The sequence below is a fragment of the Lepidochelys kempii genome, chromosome 2 (genome assembly GCF_965140285.1).
Source record: "Lepidochelys kempii isolate rLepKem1 chromosome 2, rLepKem1.hap1, whole genome shotgun sequence".
NCBI classification, from domain to species: domain Eukaryota; kingdom Metazoa; phylum Chordata; order Testudines; family Cheloniidae; genus Lepidochelys; species Lepidochelys kempii.
The window spans coordinates 39,371,323-39,390,596 of record NC_136381.1 but is presented as its reverse complement, the minus strand read 5'-3'; the positions used below and the strand labels follow the sequence as shown (position 1 = coordinate 39,390,596).

The 19,274-nt window shown below is 44.8% G+C and overlaps 1 protein-coding gene across 2 annotated transcripts; it reads right to left on the bottom strand.

The window, feature by feature from the left end:
• Nucleotides 1–150: 150 nt before the first annotated feature.
• Nucleotides 151–11,043, bottom strand: COX6C (cytochrome c oxidase subunit 6C). Of its 2 annotated transcripts, none has more exons than XM_073330459.2 (4): nt 10,937–11,043; nt 9,587–9,714; nt 5,644–5,782; nt 151–1,604 (listed from the first exon to the last, which is right to left on the bottom strand). In XM_073330459.2, the coding sequence occupies exons 2-3, from the start codon at nt 9,698–9,700 to the stop codon at nt 5,657–5,659; spliced, it is 240 nt and encodes a 79-aa protein (XP_073186560.1). In that variant the 5' UTR covers nt 9,701–9,714; nt 10,937–11,043; the 3' UTR covers nt 151–1,604; nt 5,644–5,656. The 2 variants fall into 2 exon arrangements, with proteins under 2 accessions (XP_073186560.1, XP_073186562.1); XM_073330461.2 differs by having other exon boundaries at nt 5,648–5,782.
• Between the last annotated feature and the right edge of the window lie 8,231 nt (nt 11,044–19,274).

Sequence of the window (19,274 nt, the reverse complement as noted above, 5' to 3'; positions counted from 1 at the left end):
TCCTTTTCTTTTTGCGAACCCACCTTTAATGGCTCTGTATTGATGTCATGCAGTAATCACAATGGACATTTTAGTGTTCGCAGTCCCAGAGTAAATTAAACTGACTTTTACAGAACATTTTCCTCTCAAATCACCACAGCACAAAGGAAAGTTTGTTTAGGTACTTTAATCATGCATTTTCTTACTTCAATATGTTTGCACCTGAGTGCCTTCGGCTGCCACTAGGTACACTTGCCCTTGTCTTCCCTAGCCCCTCTCCTTGACCATACAGTGCCTGAGGTACAGGCATATATCTAGGATCTGGGGCCTTAAGTAGTTAAATGATCTTCCAATTGTCATGCACTGCTGCCTATACCCAAAGGTAGCGGGCTGGTGCCAGCCCTAGGAGTCACATTCCAGCACTATTGGGGAAGGGTGTTAAGGGGGGGCACACAGGGGAGAAAAAAAGTAAGAAGGCATTTTCAGCAGAAAGGGGAATAAGTAGGGGCCTTCAGCTTGTAGCAGGAACCGTGAGAGTTTAAGCTTCTGGAATGTGTTGGAGATACAGAGCATTGCAGGACAGAGGGGAAGAAAAAAAGAGTACTCCTAAGAAAGAAAAGGGAGGTGAGCCAAAGACTAAAATGGAGGAGAGAGGAAAACCAGCAGAGAACTCAAGAGTAGTGAGTCTAGGAACAGAAAGGAGAAGACCAGACAGCAAGCAAACAGGCAACTTGATGGGAGAAAGTATAAAAATACATTGGGGGAGGGGAGGGAAGATCTCACACTGTTCTCTCACCTTTCCCCTTCCCTGTGTCTGTTTCTTCCCCCTTTCCTCCAATGAATGTGAGTGTGATAGGGAAGGAAGTGCTAATGACTCAAAACTCTCCCATGCACACCTCCCAGTCAACCCACAACCCTTAAAGGTCATTTTATTTAAGAGTTCTATCAGTCAAAAGTTTGGAACTGCCAGATTAAGGTTGCATGGGCAATATTAATTTGCAACCCCTTTTGTGTATGCATTAGGATGCTGTCTTTAATTACATGACCACATATTCTCAAGAGGACCTTGCCTCATTCAGTAGTACAGGTTGAATTTTGAAGGGGAAGGGAGGAAATTATGTGGCCCTGGAAACCTTAACTCTGGTACATTTTAAACTTTGTAACCTAAGCAAAAAACCTTTCAATTTTTTGTAAATACTATTTATAGGAATCCTCTGAAAGTGCTGTCCAAGCAGCTGTTGCCTATTGAACACTTTAGGCCAGAAAGCAAACAATGCTGTCTGTATTGCCTACCTGCAAATTTGTTGGCTCAGCTGATTTTGGCCAGAATAATGGAGATAACACTCCTACTCTTGGGAAAAAAACTAGTTTTAGTAACCACAAGGGTTCAGGATCTCTATTTTATCTCTCAACTTGTCTTTAGCATTATATGAAGAGTACCACCTGAATTTCCACCCCTTCCCTCAGCATCTAAACAGTCATGGTCAACAGTTAAGATAAATAAGCTTCATTAAGTATTTAGTTTATTGAATTACACTATAGCATGCCCGCCACTGAAGTGTATTACACATTTTACAGTTGACTGAAGAAACAAGTTTAAGCTGTCAAGTCTCCTTGAAGATGATCTGCAAAATAAGAAAAACACGAGTTAATATATTTGGACAATCCTAGCTCTCAGAAGTAAAAACATTAGGATGTATGAATTCAAACAGAGAGGAAAAGTGTTTATGCCAGTAGTTTAGTCTAGAGAAATTTCCCACTATGATTTCCTCATGGCTTATTAAGACACTGCATGTGGTAAATAAAACTGAAACATGGAACAAATCAAGAGCTACAAAATAAGATCTGGAACAGCCTTCAAGATTCATTATGTACACAGCATTGATAAATGCACAAGTGTATGATGGAAAAAATAAGACATCTTACTAAGTACTGTAGCAAGAAGCCTAAAAAAGAAAGGAATGCAACAGAGGAAACAAATGAATGCAGGTGGATTACCTGGAAAGGAAGAAATCCATGTTTGTTAAATTACTTCTCTGTATTAAACTAAACACCCTCAATCTCAATCCTTCACAGCTGCGCTCTATGACAAGAGTCATGCAAGACCGTAGCACCAGAACATCTATATTGTATGTCCCCATTACCACAGTATCTGAGCACCTCACAGCCTGTGTGTTTATCCTTAACACGCCTGTGAGGAAGGACTATTATCCCCATTTTACAGATGGAGAATGGAAGTACTATGGGCTTGATCCACAAAACAACTTGGTGGTACCTAAATGTTGGACTGAGGCATTTAAATTCCTCAATATCCCCGCTCAGTTACCACCTAACTCTGTAGGTCCCCTAGGTACCTAAAAATCTGCCAGTGAGCATTCACACAGCTGCCTAGGTCTAGATGCCTAGCATATGCCTAAACCCCAGCAGAATCCTCAAACTAGCTCTCTTACATGCAGGGCCCTATCCAATAGGCACTCAGACTAAACCCACCCAAAATAGCTAGAGGAGCCAACGTTCCCCCTTATAACTTTTAGTCTTTCGATTAGGGCACTCACACAAGCTGTAGGACACCCAGGCTCATTTGCTACCCTAACCCCAGGGGGGAAAGGGATTTGAACTCTGGTATCCCCAGGAGAGTGCCCTAACCACTGGGTTGGGGTATTCGGCAGCAGGTCTCAATCTCTCTTGTAGAAGCTGTTCCACTGTGTATAAATACTTAAATATGAGCTGAGCAAAGGCAGAGATTCAGAGACCTGCCCCAGAATACCCCACGGCACAGTGGTTAGGGCACTCTCCAGAGATGACAAAGACCAGAATTCAAACCTCCCTTCTCCAAATCAGGCAGACAGGGGAATTGAACCCAGATCTGCAACAGCCTGGGTAAGAGTGGCTCCACTGCTGACACTATTTTTGGGGGGAGGAGGGGGCATGGGGGGAAAGGAGGACACACAGGAGGCGGCAAGAAAGAGATTACACACCTAACTTCCAGGGAGGGTTCATTCATGGCTGTGAATGCAAATGGAGAGAGGAGCCTCTCTCCAAACCAGACCTAGTCACCTGTCTTTGAGGAACGGGGTTTAGGTCTCCTCAGCATTTTCTTTTGGGTACCTTCAGCAGCTCCCCACACAGCATGCTGGTTTTTCTAGGTCTCATTCTTAGGCATCTAACTCTTTTCATGCATTATAAAACATCCTAGGTGCCTACCTTGGGGCTGTGGATTCCACCCGGTAGCAACACACCCAAAAGTCAAGCATTGCAAGACTCAGCACTGCAGTGCTGAAAGCTCTTTGAAGTGCTAGTCCTACCTCTTTGCCCTATGTCATGCATAAGTTTATAGCGGAGCAGGGATTTGAACCTCAGTCTCTCAAGTCCTATGCTAATCACTGATCTACTTCCTCTTTGGTAACTGCAAGAAACATTCCAAAAACAGCAGGTTAAAAGCAGTAGTATTAGCCCTAAAATTGGGGAGAAGGGATGGGGGGGAAACAAGAGGATTTTCAGAGTCTATTTTTAAGTTAGTCAGTCCAAACCACTGGATTTGCTGCAGTATTAGATATAGTCTAACACATCTTCAGCATGGATCACGAAAGCCTATGACAAATTTTCTATTTACTTATCCAGACCTTCAACAGGTTGGTATTAGTACAGTTCCTACAAGACAGGTGTCCATAGCAAAAATAGCATCAAAACTGAACCTTCATCCAGTTTCATATATATATTTGGAGGGGCTGGGAGATCTCCCCATTCACTATATAGGCAGAAAGTGCAGGTGCAATCTTCCACAGATGTCAGAAGCAGCAATGTTAAATTATATCTCCTCTTTCCCCCTCCTTCTGATTTACCTAGATCAGTGGTTCTCAAACTTTTGTATTAGTGACCCCTTTCAAATAGCAAGCCTGAGTGTGAGCCCCCTTATAAATATATAAAAAAGCATTTTTAATTTAACACTATTATAAATGCTGGAGGCAAAGCAGGGTTTGTGGTGGAGGCTCACAGCTTGTGACCGTTCCCCCCGCCCCCATGTAATAACCTTGTGACCCCTGAGCGGTCCCAACCACCAGTTTGAGAACCCCTGACCTAGGCAGTCATATGCACCCTACAATCACTGTAGGTCCCAACCAGCTTCTCTCCTACTGCAGAAGTTGAGGATATTTTTGCATTACATCTCCACATCTGTTGATAATTCTTCTAATGCTCTACCTAAGCACAGTTACAGATTAAGATTATAGTATTTGTGCCACTCTCTCTCAACTAATGCCACTGGGTAAATGATGAGGAAAGGATAATCCCAAAATCCCTTTAAAGCCTTGAGCTAGTTAATGTTTCACAGTTCTAACAAACAGGTGCACTCAACCTGGTCAGAGAAAGACTTTTGTACATTGGTTGCATACTGGAATGCGTACAGTGTCTTGGTGTAATCAAGAGTTTCTTTTAGCTCTGTTTGCACAGCAAAGCTCTGTTCTTAGTTTCAATTAAAGAGTTTTAAACTTGTAAGTTTGTTGGCAGTAGTCTTTCAGTTGATTTTCCTCCCATACTTAGATCTGACATTCTTGCCAGATAGCTTTTCAAAACACCCTGAAGAAGGCCACCTGACCAAAGCATTGGTGATGTAAGTGCCTGAAAAAGTTAGTTTACATAAACATACATTAGCAGTATTCTTTATTATGATCTTAAACTGAAGGTAGGAGTACAAAGGTAAAGTGATCCCTATGTTATTTACCACACTCTTACATGTTCCTAAAAACATGCAGAATTTCCATTGGGAGGAAGAATAAAAGGATGGTCAATAATCCCATTATTAGTTTACACTACTCTGTTTTGCATTTTTACTTTACAACTATATGAGAAGCATCCATCATCCTTCGTTTGTTATACCAGAACCAGCTGCTATCTGATGTTATGTTTGTGTGTGGAAGCAAGACAAACATTAACACCATTAAGTCCAGTACTTGACCTGTTCATTTAACAAGTAACAAACTGAATGAGACTAAAAGTCAAACCCTAGTTGGCCAGGATAATTTAGAAAGATAAATCATCATGTGATGATCACAGTGAACATTCCTGAGCACCGAAAGAATGGAGAAGCCATTGCCCTTGGTCAGTCTTTGAAGAAGTAGTTTTAAGAGAAATGGAAGAAAGTTGTCAATGAAGAAATCAATCTCAGTTTCATATCCCATATCCCAATTCTTCATCGAGTGTCTTCCTTTTTGAGATAGGGTTACCATAACTGCACACTATTGCAAGTTAGGGTGAACCACTGATTTATATAATATTTTCTACTCCCTATGCATCTTAACATTTTGCTTTTTTGACAACTGCACATCACGCAGAGATGAGGATGATGCCAAGTCCATTCCTTAAGTTAATACTGTTAATTTATTAGCCCCAAAGGGTGTATAAGTAGTTCAATTTTTCCCCTCAATATGCAATACTTTGCATTTATCATCACTGGCCCTAATGATATAGTAACAAAAGAAACATTATCTGTAGTTCCCACTGAGACCCTTTTTCCTTTTCTAAACTTCAGGAACTCTCACCTCCATTTAACTGGAAGCCAATTTAAGGGTAGAACTTGATCAAAAAAATCAAAATGGGAAGTTTCCAGTGTATCAATGTAAACAGAAGTTAGTGAGATCAGTTTGATGTAAGGCATTTTATTATTACCTACATATGCTGCTTATGAGTTTTTGGGTTGTACACTTTCAAACACACCAGCTTCCCTCATGGCCTCAAAGTCCTTCATGGAATCATAGTTTTTATAGAAGTCTGCATATGCTTGTTTTCTGGGTTCAGACACGCCGTACTGAAATGCAAAAAGGTAGAGAATTAAGTTTTAAGGAGTAGAAAAATTTGTGTAACAGATGCAGAAAGCTTGTAATTCACTTGGTGGTGCCGTATCACCTGATACAAGACTACTGCAATCTCAAAAAAGCTGTCTTTAGTTCAGCACAGAACAGTTAGATATTAGCAGGTTACAGCAATACTTTTATTCAGATTTAGATCCTGAACTATTTAATGGATGGGAAAACAAATGTTTAGTGTTGTTTCATCTAAAAATTGGAACCAGATTTACAAACAGCATTACTAAATTTTCAGGACACCAGTAAATTTATTCTTCCTTGTCAGATAACGTGCAGAAGTCCAAGTGATCATCTTCTCTCAAAAAATTGTCACCAACTGGTCATGGTTCTATTCTTAAAGGATTTAGAAATAAACTTTTAATATGCCCATGGACAATCACACAGTTAAGTGAATTAGGGATGCCCTTTTATCTATCGTTCCTACTAAAACTGAGTTACAGTTAGAACAATTCTGTAAGGTTATAAAAGGCGGAAAGGGGGCTGCCAAAGCAAATAGCCAAAGTGATGCACCCACTTTGGCCACATCTACACTAAGAAAAAGGTGGGTTCACACTCATTAATTAACACACAATTAAATCCTAGAGAAGACAAGGCAGTTTAATATTAACATGGTACTTAACTTCACACATATGAACACTACAAATTGCTTTGTCTTCACTAAGATTTTACCTTGTGCTAATTACCATGTGTTCACATATAAGGTGAGAACATCCGCCACCTTTTTCCTAGTATGAACACACCCTTGTGCTCCATGCTGTGGTTCATTTGTTTTGATAGAATCTTTTAGTCAACCGAATGGCCATATAAATCTGGGAGCTCCTTGAGGAATCATCTGATTGGGCACAGCAGTGGCAAAGGGCAAGATACCATACATGAATTTCTTTACCCATCCCCACCTTCCTCAAATTCTATACCAGCTGTGAGCATAGCTGGCTAGGAAAGGAGAGAAGACAATTGACAATATTCACAGACCAGGGGCATATTCTGCAGGTATTTTAAACTGATGTAAATCTAGACGAATGCCAGAGGTCAGTGGAGTTATACACCTGTACATTTGCAGGATTTGGCCATGTATGCACATAATTAAGGGACCAGTGGATGAAGACTAGTCCTCCCACACATACCCCTTCAGTTCAACGAAGTGTGCCAAAGCAAGGAACAAGAGTGTAGGAAACTAACTGCTCTTATGTGAGGAGCTTGGCTCTTCACACAGAAGACCCAGGTGGAAAAAGCACAAAACTGAGATTTATACCCTATCTGCATTCCCAGTTTTTGTAGTGTGCTCTTTGTACATACCCAAAAATCTGACCCTATATTTTTTTTTAAAAGATTGCCCCACCACATATGCTCCAGGTTTGTTTAAAAAAAGAGAAGCATTGCAGTGATTAATGATACATCAAGTGTCAGTTTAGTTATGTCCTGGTAAGTTGCTACTTTACTTTAATGGACTCTTTTTCAACTCTCCAAGGGGAGCTGAAGCCTTTGACTGTGCTGGTAACAGAGCTAGGCTTTACTGATGAATAACAGTAATTAAACCTTAATATTTACAGCTATCTTCAGCTAGGGCTTTCTGAAAATTTAAATGTTGCAAGTGACAAAAACGAAGTTTAGTAAGAGACTGGAGGGTCAGTTATTCTATGTACTTAGAAATGAGTTGCTGAATGCGTGTGTTTAGACTGCCTAGGTAATTAATTTTGAGTGAAACTTTTTTTGCAAGATATCACACCTCATCAATCTAGCAAACATTTAGTAATAAAGGCAATCAAGCCATCCTAAGACATAAAAAGTGATAGTTGTGCATTCAGTGTATTAAAGGTATTTAAAGTGTTTAATTACCGCTATTCTGTCTGCACGACTCTTTAGGGTCCCAGAAAGCAAAGCTTCACTCATGTGGCATTGCCCCTAATCCTTAAAGAAAAAGGTCTTCAACCTCACACTTAAGCCAGAGTTCTATTTTTTCACCATGTTGTCCTTATCCCTCCAGAGATATCCTGTATCCACCTTGCCCACTGTACCTTATCAGACAGATTGTCAACAATAATGATAGACGCTCCACTGAGCACATAGGTAGTCTTCTGACCAAAGCATGATATCAAGGCTATTAACAATTCTCTGGCTTTCAATGGTGGCTAAAGATAGTTGAAAAAAGTGGCTCTCAACCTTTATGAGCATCCAGCAGATAATAATTAATACAATAAAAATACTACTTCTATTGCAGCGGCATCTGAAGTCCCTTAAGCACTTTGCAAACACAGAGGAAGACCTCATCTTACAAGAGATCAGTCTAGATGTTTATTTTACACTCTACAACAACTTTACAAAATACTCAGATGCCAATGCGTATGCCAAGAAGGGTTAACCCACTCTAAGAAAGCAGAAACGGCTGAGAGATGTTTGACTCTCCTAAATGAGGGGGATGAGGGATAGCTCAGCGGTTTGAGCATTGGCCTGCTAAACCCAGGGTTGTGAGTTCAATCCTTGAGGGGGCCATTTAGGGAACTGAGGCAAAAACTGGGGATTGGTCCTGCTTTGAGCAAGGGGTTGGACTAGATGACCTCCTGAGGTCTCTTCCAACCCTGATATTCTATGAAATGAAATTAAGTTACACAAGGCAGAGATGACAGGTTTCAGAGTAACAGCCGTGTTAGTCTGTATTCGCAAAAAGAAAAGGGAGTACTTGTGGCACCTTAGAGACTAACCAATTTATTTGAGCATAAGCTTTCGTGAGCTACAGCTCACCGATGAAGTGAGCTGTAGCTCACGAAAGCTTATGCTCAAATAAATTGGTTAGTCTCTAAGGTGCCACAAGTACTCCTTTTCTTTTTACAAGGCAGAGAGTTTGCCCATCTTGCTTAGCTAAGAGTTTCAAAGACCATCACTCTGTTGATAACTTCATAAGTGGGACCCTCCTCAGGAAGCATCTCTCTCTCCCCTCTTCCCCCTCAATAAATATCCTACATTAAACATAGGCCAGTCCATGAACCAGTTTGAGCACCACCAATTTTAAATTTTTTAGGTCAAACCAGCATGAGCTGCACACAGCACTAGGGCTATGTCTGAACGGCACAAGTAACCTGGGTGATTGCATCCATGTTAACCTACCCTGGGTGTGGGCATCCTAACAGCAAACCCCTACCAGTATTTGTGTCCTCATTCACCCATGTGTGTATGCAGACATATCTCATTGTTCTTAGTTGTGAGATGCCCTAGGATTCTTTCCCACTCAACTGCAGGAAAACTTGACTGTCCTTCAGGAAAAATTGTGGGAAGGCATTGGAGGACTATCTCCTCACTTAAAAGCAGTCTGGATTAAAGTGGAGCCTGTATTCTAACCCCCACCTCCACCAGATAAAATAACCCAGGCTTAAAGCACTTCCAAATCTGGGTCAGATTTTTTTTTTCTTGTATGAACCATGTGGGCTAAAAGCCAGGTAAGAGTTCATGTTAACTGGGCAGTGTAGACATGAATTGTGCAATGCTTGGCTCCTAGGATTAGTCCAAGGTTTGCCAACAACTGCGTGGCCTCGGTCAAGTCACTCAAACTATCAAAGGTTATCTGTAAAATAGGAACAACTCCTCTCAAAGAAGCACCAAAAAGGTTTTACATAGCACTCTGGAGACATGCTCATGAGAAATCCACCACAGCAGTTTTCTCATAAACAGATAAATCAAGTCAAAGTCCTGAACCAGAAGGCTATATAGATTGGTCAAGATGAACTGGGTTCACAGATGTTATTAGACCTCACCTTGTACAAAACTGCACTTCCCAGGGATATAATCATTGCCCCTACAATATGGAATCTCAGCCGTTTGGCCAGGAGGCCTCTCATCTGTGGTTTGGGCAACAGAGTAGATGACATGGTGATGATTTCTCCTAGGAAAGTAATACATTGGAAATTTATTAAGAGATGTACACAGAAAGTTCCTGTCCTAATTGATGCATTTTGTTTTCTATGTATATAACAGACTTGTTAGACTAAACATTTCACAAGAGAATACTAGAGTAGCTTCACAACATATGCAAAATCATCCCCTCCATTAAAATACCTCTTTACAACATCTGAGATGCTTTTTGAGGACAATCTATTTGTAAGAGGAAACTATCAAAACACAACAGACCTTAAATACTTTACATATAATAGACTAGTTGATAAGAGTTTTTCTTTCTACTGTTTATGGTGTCTTATCCACACAATACCCTTCCGTCTCCTATGAAGTCTACTGTCATTTTATATTCCTGAGACAAGTCATACTCAGATTCTTTTAGGCCAGGAACCGTATTTTATTAAGCTAGATAGCATCATGTATGACTAATGCACTAGATTAAAAAAATAAAGGTGAGAGACAACCCTACTGTAAAGTAATACATCTCTTCAACAGGGATTTATTGTGCCATGTACACAGTAGTGCAGCAGACTGTGCACACGGTCGTATGAGACATAGAACTGAATGTAAGGAATTGTCTATACAAGAGTTTTGCCAGTTCAGCTATGCCAGCAAAGCCCTCCAAATGCAGATGCAGTCATGCTCAGATAAAAGTGCTGTTGCTGAAAAAACTCCGTTTGCACCTCGCGGTCTGCCATCTCCTGGCAGGGAACGCAAGGCAGTGGTGGTCTGTAGGTCAGACCCCCATGGTAACAGAGACCCTACTCCACTGTCCAACTTTATACACATCCCCGGGGATCATACGCAGAGAACTAGGCCAGGGCCCGCCCCTGGCCTGCGGCAGGTGCCTAGGCCACAAACACCAACCGAGTGACAAAATGGGGACAAGATTCACACGGCCCAGGCACGCCCGGGTCAGTACCAGGCCCAGAAGTGACCGAGCCTCCGGGCAACTCTTTCGCACGCGCCCCCCTCGCAGCCTCGTCCTGCTTCCCAGGCCCTTCGCTCGGCCCCTCACTCGCACGATGCGCGGAGGCTGGTAACGGCCGCGCGGCGCCGCAGGCCTCAGGGACACGGAGGTCAGAGGCGGCCGCGGGGGCTCCCGGAGCGCCGGGGCGGGGAAAGGGAGGGGGGAGGGGGAAGAGAAAGGCGGGGGCGCCTGGCTAGCGGACCAGCTCCGGGAGAGCGGGGCGCGGGGAGACGCCACTCACTTCAGCAAAGTACCAAGGTCCTTCCGCACTGAGAGCCGGACACCGACTACGGAACTACAGCCGCGCATGCGCAACACACTGACTAGGCTACGGCAAGCCGCCCGGCTCAAACCGCGAGCCACTAAACTCAGATTCGTATGGGGGTGGGGCTAAGCAACACAGCAGGGGACCACCATGGAGGGGGAGGAAGGAGGGAGTGAGGGAGGGCAAAGGAAAAGCTGTGGGGAGGGAGAGGACAAGCTCCCCTGCTGTGGCTCTGGCTACCCCACCATCTCTCTAGGCAAGGGCATGACAGGAGCCCCACCCCCACCCCGTACTGCTCCTTTTGCAGGAGCCTTCAGTGTGACAGCATCATCCTTGCATGCACATTGCAGTGCGCAACAGTGTCCTGTCCCACTCTGACCAACGATAGCCCCGCCCCGACTGACCAAGGCACCCCCCAACCTGCTCAGACCCACCAACAGTGGCGTCACCCTGACCAGCTCCGACTGGCCGCCCTACTCCAACCAACCGACAACAGCCCTGCCCCAGCTTGCTCCAATCAACCGACAGCAGCCCTGCCATGACCAACCAAGGCCAGCCCTTCCCCGGCCCGCTCCAACTGAAAGACGACAGCCCCGCCCCTTCCGACTGATGACAGCCCCACCCTGACTGATGACAGCCCCTTTCAGACCAACAACAGTCTCATCCCAGCTGGTCCATGATAGCCTCACCCAACCCTGACCAACAGTAGCCCCTCTCCGACCCATGACACCCCATCCCAACTGACTGACAGCCCCACCCCAAGTGACCGATGACAGCCCTGCCCCGACTGACCGATGACACCTCACTCCAACCAACGACAGCCCTACCCTACCCAAACCAACAACAGCCCCACCCTGACCGACCGACCACAGCCCCATCATGACCGATGACAGGCCCATCCCAATCGATGACAGCCCTGTCCCAACTGACTGATGACAGCCCATGTTGCTACCATCCGATGATGGCCCTGCCCTGTCCCGACCAGTGACAGCCTTGTCCCATCTGACTGACAACAGCCCTGGCCTCCCCACTTAGACTGAGAGAGGGGCCTTCAGATGTGGGTGAGCTTGGACCTATCCACCTCCCGGACTTCGATAGATGCCCTCACCATCAATAGCCCCACCCTACTCCACCCCAACAGACAGCAGCCCTGCCTTGACCAACCGACAACAGCCCCTCCCTGACCAGTGACAGCCCTGCTCCAATTGACGACCTCCCCATCCTGCCTTAACCGATGATGGCCCCACCCTGACTGCCCTGACCAATGACAGACCTGCTGCAACCTCCCCAACCGACCAACGACAGCCCCATCTCTGCCTGCTCCGACTAACCAATGACAACTTCATCCTGACCAATGACAGCCCCATCACAATGAACTGATGACAGCTAGCCTGCCCCAACCAACAATAGTTCTGCCTCACCTCAATTGATGACAACCCCGCTGAGACCAACTGATTACAGCCCTGCCCCAGCCTATGACAGCTCCATCCCACCCCAATCAACCAACAACAGCCCTGTCCTGCCCCGAATAAGAGTAGCCCCACCCTGCCCCAACCAATGACATCCCCACTACATTCAATGACAGCCCCGACCAACAACAGCCCCATTCCACCCCAACCAACCAATGACAGCCCAGCCCTGCCCCAAACAACGGAAGCCCCATCTTGCCCCAATTGACGACAGCCCCCCCACACCCGACAATAGCCCCGTCCCACCTCAGCTGACCGACAACAGTCCCCGCCTGTCCAACTGACAACAGCCCCATCTTGACTGACCAACAACAGCCCTTGCTTGTCTGACTGACCACAGACCCGTACCACCCCTCCCAACTGACGACAGCCCGCCCCACCCCACATGACTGACAGATCCATCCCGACCTCCAGACCAACAACAGCCCCCTTCATAAGTAAAAGGCCATCATGTCCAACCCCAGAAAGGCATAGAATCACACCTAGGAGGCAAGCAACATTGTTGTGACACTGCAATAAAGTCCAAATTAGACCCCTGTGCCACCTGGTTGAGCCCTGCACTTCAGGATTGCTGGCATTTTTCTTTCACTTTGAGCAGTGATCTTAGTAGGCCTGTGTACATATGCAGTTGCACAGGGCCCCTTCCATTTAGTCATCCTTGTCAGAAATAAATACTTTCCTCGCTGTTTAGCCAACAAACTAATGCCCCCTGCTCCACTTCCTATCCTATACCAAATGGTGATTCTCACACATCTCCAGAATTGGTGCAAGAGCAGATGGTAGATAAAATGAGATGATTTAGTTCATTGATAAGCATGATTGGTGCAGTCTGTAAATAAAACAAGCACTTTGTTGACGGTTAGCAACTAATAGGAAGATTTTTAAAATAAAGTGATGATTTGCCCATGTTTCCCTTCTAACTACTACCTTAGTCTTCTTTTATGGTCACCCGAAGTAAAGGGGATTTCTTGTCATTACAGGTTTGTGTATTTTTTACCTAAAATCTTCCAACACAACATGTTACCTTGGTCCTGTCAGCAATAACATCACTTTTAAGCAAATCAGCAATTCTATTTAAAAGGAGAATTAGTTAAATGACACTCATGTTGGCCTAAATGTTACCTCATCTAAATTCATGCACTATCCATAATTGTAAATTAAAGTGTAACTAACAAAGCTCTTAATCTTAACCATTTAGCAATTCTTTATATTTCAATATCACAATTCCGTTTGTGTGTATTATCATACCCCCTTAATCCATTTGGGGGCAGAGGATTAAAGAGCACTTTGACTCCAAAATATTGTCAATAGTTTCTTTATCTTCCTTTAGTATGGGTGTTCAGGAGCTCTTTTTCACACAAAGTCCAGCCTTATGGTTGCAAATCATTACAAAAAGCTTCGTTAGTAATTTTCCCTGTGTTGCATTTTGAGGGGAGCCTATATTTTAGGGCCTTAATAATTGTTTGTGCTGCCCCTTCACCTAGCGTTGGTGGCAGCTGCTGCTGCAGTCTAACGTATCAGACGTGGGCACCAATGATACTGCCAAGAATGACCTTGAGCGGATCACTGCGGACTATGTGGCTCTAGGAAGAAGGATAAAGGAGTTGGAGGCGCAAGTGGTGTTCTCGTCCATCCTCCCCGTGGAAGGAAAAGGCCTAGGTAGGGAGCGTCAAATCGTGGAAGTCAACGAATGGCTACGCAGGTGGTGTCGGAGAGAAGGCTTTGGTTTCTTTGACCACGGGATGGTGTTCCATGAAGGAGGAGTGCTGGGCAGAGACGGGCTCCATCTTACAAAGAGAGGGAAGAGCATCTTTGCCAGCAGGCTGGCTAACCTAGTGAGGAGGGCTTTAAACTAGGTTCACCGGGGGAAGGAGACCAAAGCCCTGAGGTAAGTGGGAAAGCGGGATACCGGGAGGAAGCACAGGCAGGAATGTCTGTGAGGGGAGGGCTCCTGCCTCATACTGGCAATGAGGGGCGATCAACAGGTTATCTCAAGTGCTTATATACAAATGCACAAAGCCTTGGAAACAAGCAGGGAGAACTGGAGGTCCTGGTGATGTCAAGGAACTATGACGTGATCGGAATAACAGAGACTTGGTGGGATAACTCACATGACTGGAGTACTGTCATGGATGGTTATAAACTGTTCAGGAAGGACAGGCAGGGCAGAAAAGGTGGGGGAGTAGCCCTGTATGTAAGGGAGCAATATGACTGCTCAGAGCTCCGGTACGAAACTGCAGAAAAACCTGAGTGTCTCTGGATTAAGTTTAGAAGTGTGTGCAACAAGAGTGATGTAGAGGTGGGAGTCTGCTATAGACCACCGGACCAGGGGGATGAGGTGGATGAGGCTTTCTTCCGGCAGCTCACGGAAGCTACTAGATCGCATGCCCTGATTCTCATGGGTGACTTTAATTTTCCTGATATCTGCTGGGAGAGCAATACAGCGGTGCATAGACAATCCAGGAAGTTTTTGGAAAGCGTAGGGGACAATTTCCTGGCGCAAGTGCTAGAGGAGCCAACTAGGGGGGGCGCTTTTCTTGACCTGCTGCTCACAAACCGGGTAGAATTAGTGGGGGAAGCAAAAGTGGATGGGAATCTGGGAGGCAGTGACCATGAGTTGGTTGAGTTCAGGATCCTGACGCAGGGAAGAAAGGTAAGCAGCAGGATACGGACCCTGGACTTCAGGAAAGCAGACTTCAACTCCCTCAGGGAACGGATGGCCAGGATCCCCTGGGGGACTAACTTGAAGGGGAAAGGAGTCCAGGAGAGCTGGCTGTATTTCAAGGAATCCCTGTTGAGGTTACAGGGACAAACCATCCCGATGAGTCGAAAGAATAGTAAATATGGCAGGCGACCAGCTTGGCTTAATGGTGAAATCCTAGCGGATCTTAAACAGAAAAAAGAAGCTTACAAGAAGTGGAAGGTTGGACATATGACCAGGGAAGAGTATAAAAATATTGCTCGGGCATGTAGGAATGTTATCAGGAGTGCCAAATCGCACCTGGAGCTGCAGCTAGCCAGAGATGTCAAGAGTAACAAGAAGGGTTTCTTCAGGTATGTTGGCAACAAGAAGAAAGCCAAGGAATGTGTGGGCCCCTTACTGAATGAGGGAGGCAACCTAGTGACAGAGGATGTGGAAAAAGCTAATGTACTCAATGCTTTTTTTGCCTCTGTTTTCACTAACAAGGTCAGCTCCCAGACTGCTGCGCTGGGCATCACAAAATGCGGAAGAGATGGCCAGCCCTCTGTGGAGATAGAGGCGGTTAGGGACTATTTAGAAAAGCTGGACGTGCACAAGTCCATGGGGCCGGACGAGTTGCATCCGAGAGTGCTGAAGGAATTGGCGGCTGTGATTGCAGAGCCACTGGCCATTATCTTTGAAAACTCGTGGCGAACCGGGGAAGTCCCGGATGACTGGAAAAAGGCTAATGTAGTGCCAATCTTTAAAAAAGGGAAGAAGGAAGATCCTGGGAACTACAGGCCAGTCAGCCTCACCTCAGTCCCTGGAAAAATCATGGAGCAGGTCCTCAAAGAATCAATCCTGAAGCACTTGCATGAGAGGAAAGTGATCAGGAACAGCCAGCATGGATTCACCAAGGGAAGGTCATGCCTGACTAATCTAATCGCCTTTTATGATGAGATTACTGGTTCTGTGGATGAAGGGAAAGCAGTGGATGTATTGTTTCTTGACTTTAGCAAAGCTTTTGACACGGTCTCCCATAGTATTCTTGTCAGCAAGTTAAGGAAGTATGGGCTGGATGAATGCACTATAAGGTGGGTAGAAAGCTGGCTAGATTGTCGGGCTCAACGGGTAGTGATCAATGGCTCCATGTCTAGTTGGCAGCCGGTATCAAGTGGAGTGCCCCAAGGGTCGGTCCTGGGGCCGGTTTTATTCAATATCTTCATAAATGATCTGGAGGATGGTGTGGATTGCACTCTCAGCAAATTTGTGGATGATACTAAACTGGGAGGAGTGGTAGATACGCTGGAGGGGAGGGATAGGATACAGAAGGACCTAGACCAATTGGAAGATTGGGCCAAAAGGAATCTGATGAGGTTCAATAAGGATAAGTGCAGGGTCCTGCACTTAGGACGGAAGAACCCAATGCACAGCTACAGACTAGGGACCGAATGGCTAGGCAGCAGTTCTGCGGAAAAGGACCTAGGGGTGACAGTGGACGAGAAGCTGGATATGAGTCAGCAGTGTGCCCTTGTTGCCAAGAAGGCCAATGGCATTTTGGGATGTATAAGTAGGGGCATAGCGAGCAGATCGAGGGACGTGATCGTTCCCCTCTATTCGACATTGGTGAGGCCTCATCTGGAGTACTGTGTCCAGTTTTGGGCCCCACACTTCAAGAAGGATGTGGATAAATTGGAGAGAGTCCAGCGAAGGGCAACAAAAATGATTAGGGGACTGGAACACATGAGTTATGAGGAGAGGCTGAGGGAGCTGGGATTGTTTAGCCTGCAGAAGAGAAGAATGAGGGGGGATTTGATAGCTGCTTTCAACTACCTGAAAGGGGGTTCCAAAGAGGATGGCTCTAGACTGTTCTCAATGGTAGCAGATGACAGAACGAGGAGTAATGGTCTCAAGTTGCAGTGGGGGAGGTTTAGATTGGATATTAGGAAAAACTTTTTCACTAAGAGGGTGGTGAAACACTGGAATGAGTTACCTAGGGAGGTGGTAGAATCTCCTTCCTTAGAGGTTTTTAAGGTCAAGCTTGACAAAGCCCTGGCTGGGATGATTTAACTGGGAATTGGTCCTGCTTTGAGCAGGGGGTTGGACTAGATGACCTTCTGGGGTCCCTTCCAACCCTGATATTCTATGATTCTATGATTCTATCAGGTGTTAGGCATACTCAGATCATGCATGAGGACTGGGACGCTCTGGCAAGATACTTGTTCCCCTACTTAGTTTAAAAATCCCACTTCAGGGCCTTGGCTTGAGCTAAAGCTCTGAGCAGCTTGTTATCTGTGGGGCAGCATCAGAGCTAAGGGTTTTGACAATGCTGACTGGTGAAAACTTAGGTGCCCAGGGGACTTAGGCACCTAGGAGGGTTAGGTAGTGCCTGAGCTGTGGCTGTGAAAATGGCAGTGGCACCTCCTGATGGTCTTAGGTGCCTATCTGCCTGTTTAGGGTCTAAATCCCTTTAAAAATCTGGCCCTAAATATCTAGTTTGTTTGCTTGAGTTTTTTTATTTGTTTTGTAAAGAAAAGTTGCCAGATTTACAACTCTGGAGACAAGTCCTCTGTTTATCCCCAGGATGGTGTAGCACTGGCAGGAACTGAAGCACCCTAGTACCTTTTGGCATAAAAAGATCACTTCTAGAGGCAGGAAGGAGGTAGTTAAAGCTCATTTATTGCCTGCTCCTGCTCCTACAGAAGTCAATGGGAACAGGATAGGGCCCGGAATCCTTGGCTTTGCTACTGAGACTTTCTGAAAAGGTACCCATTATCCTAGGGGTTTTTGTGACATGGACAATGGTCCACTAGGAACAACGCTGTAATAATCAATTATTTTCACACAGGCCACGAAACAGTCATTTGATGGCAATGATTGTTAGCCAACCTGGATCGAATTAGAAAGAATACTCTCGTGGAACAAGGCTGTGTGTCACAATAGCAATCCTCCGAGCCTGCCACATTCCTAATTTGTTTGTTATAAAGTCTAGTACTCTATCACCAGGAAAGGCTTTTTTTTTTTTTTTTTTAATAAAAACAACACTAGCTGCTAGCTTTGTGCTACAAACAAAAACATTTGTGCTCCTCATGCTGTTTCTGAGCTAGAAATTAACTAATTAAAGACTTCTTTTCTCAGAAATGTGTTGGCATCAATCAGAGGTGCTGGGGCACAAACATAGATGCTATGGTATGATAAGGCATTTTATAAAATTGAAGTGGCAGTTAAACAAAACAGCTGTATTAATCTCAGCTGTATTCAGAGCATCAGGGACGGGGCAAATCAATGATTCCCAAATGGAAAGAATACAAAATTGGTAGGGGAAAATAATCATTTTCAAACTTCTAAAAGGTATCCCAAACAATGGAGGAAAAAAAGCAAACATTAAAATCCAAATAAACTCAGTGGATGGGGATTTCATGAGCCTTTTGTTGATTTCATAAACTGTTTATATCATTTTAAAATCTCATTTTACAATTTTTTTAACTTTGTTGAACTTTTTAAAGGGCCAGATTCTGATGCCTGTGCTCATGTGGTACAGTACCTTTATTGCCTGCTCCTGCTCCTACAGAAGTCAATGGGAACAGGATAGGGCCCGGAATTCATTATTCATTATTCCATGAATGACACCCATTGATTGTCCAGTACATGGTGCCATGATTTATCATATTATCAAACAGGAGACTCAACTATGTCTCAAAATAGACAAATGTCATAGCTACAGGGCTAACTGCACCTGCCTTTCTGGTACCTCTGAGGGCACGCCTTCAGGTGTTAGGCCTCATGCTTTTACTTGTCTGAGGCTGGAATTTCACAATTCTCCCACTCCTAGACTGAGCCCTGTATATTAGCCATTCTCACCCTTGTAGTCCAACTGAGTTCAGACACCTCCGGTTCTTCCCTTCAAGAGTCCGTGACCATGGAATACAGTGACCAGACTGCCTTCTTAAAACAAAAGTATTGTTTACTTTAGCAGTAAGAACAAAGCTTTTAGATAAATAGGATTTTAAATCAACATCATACATACGTCTGTCTTACCTAAAGGTTTACCATCCCCTGATGCTAACTTAGGCAGGGCTAGCTTCTTCAGACACCCCCAGTGGGGTCCTGTTTCTCAGTCTATCTCCCCTGAATGATCACTGCCTCTCTTGAGAAAACACAACGA

Bases quoted from the DNA above. Each gene is read 5' to 3' on its own strand.
- COX6C (XM_073330459.2), bottom strand. From the start codon at position 9,700: ATGTCATCTACTCTGTTGCCCAAACCACAGATGAGAGGCCTCCTGGCC. The intron at 5,783-9,586 runs GTGAGGTCTAAT...TTTGCATTTCAG, and splicing joins GAAGTGCAGTTTTGTACAAG to TACGGCGTGTCTGAACCCAG.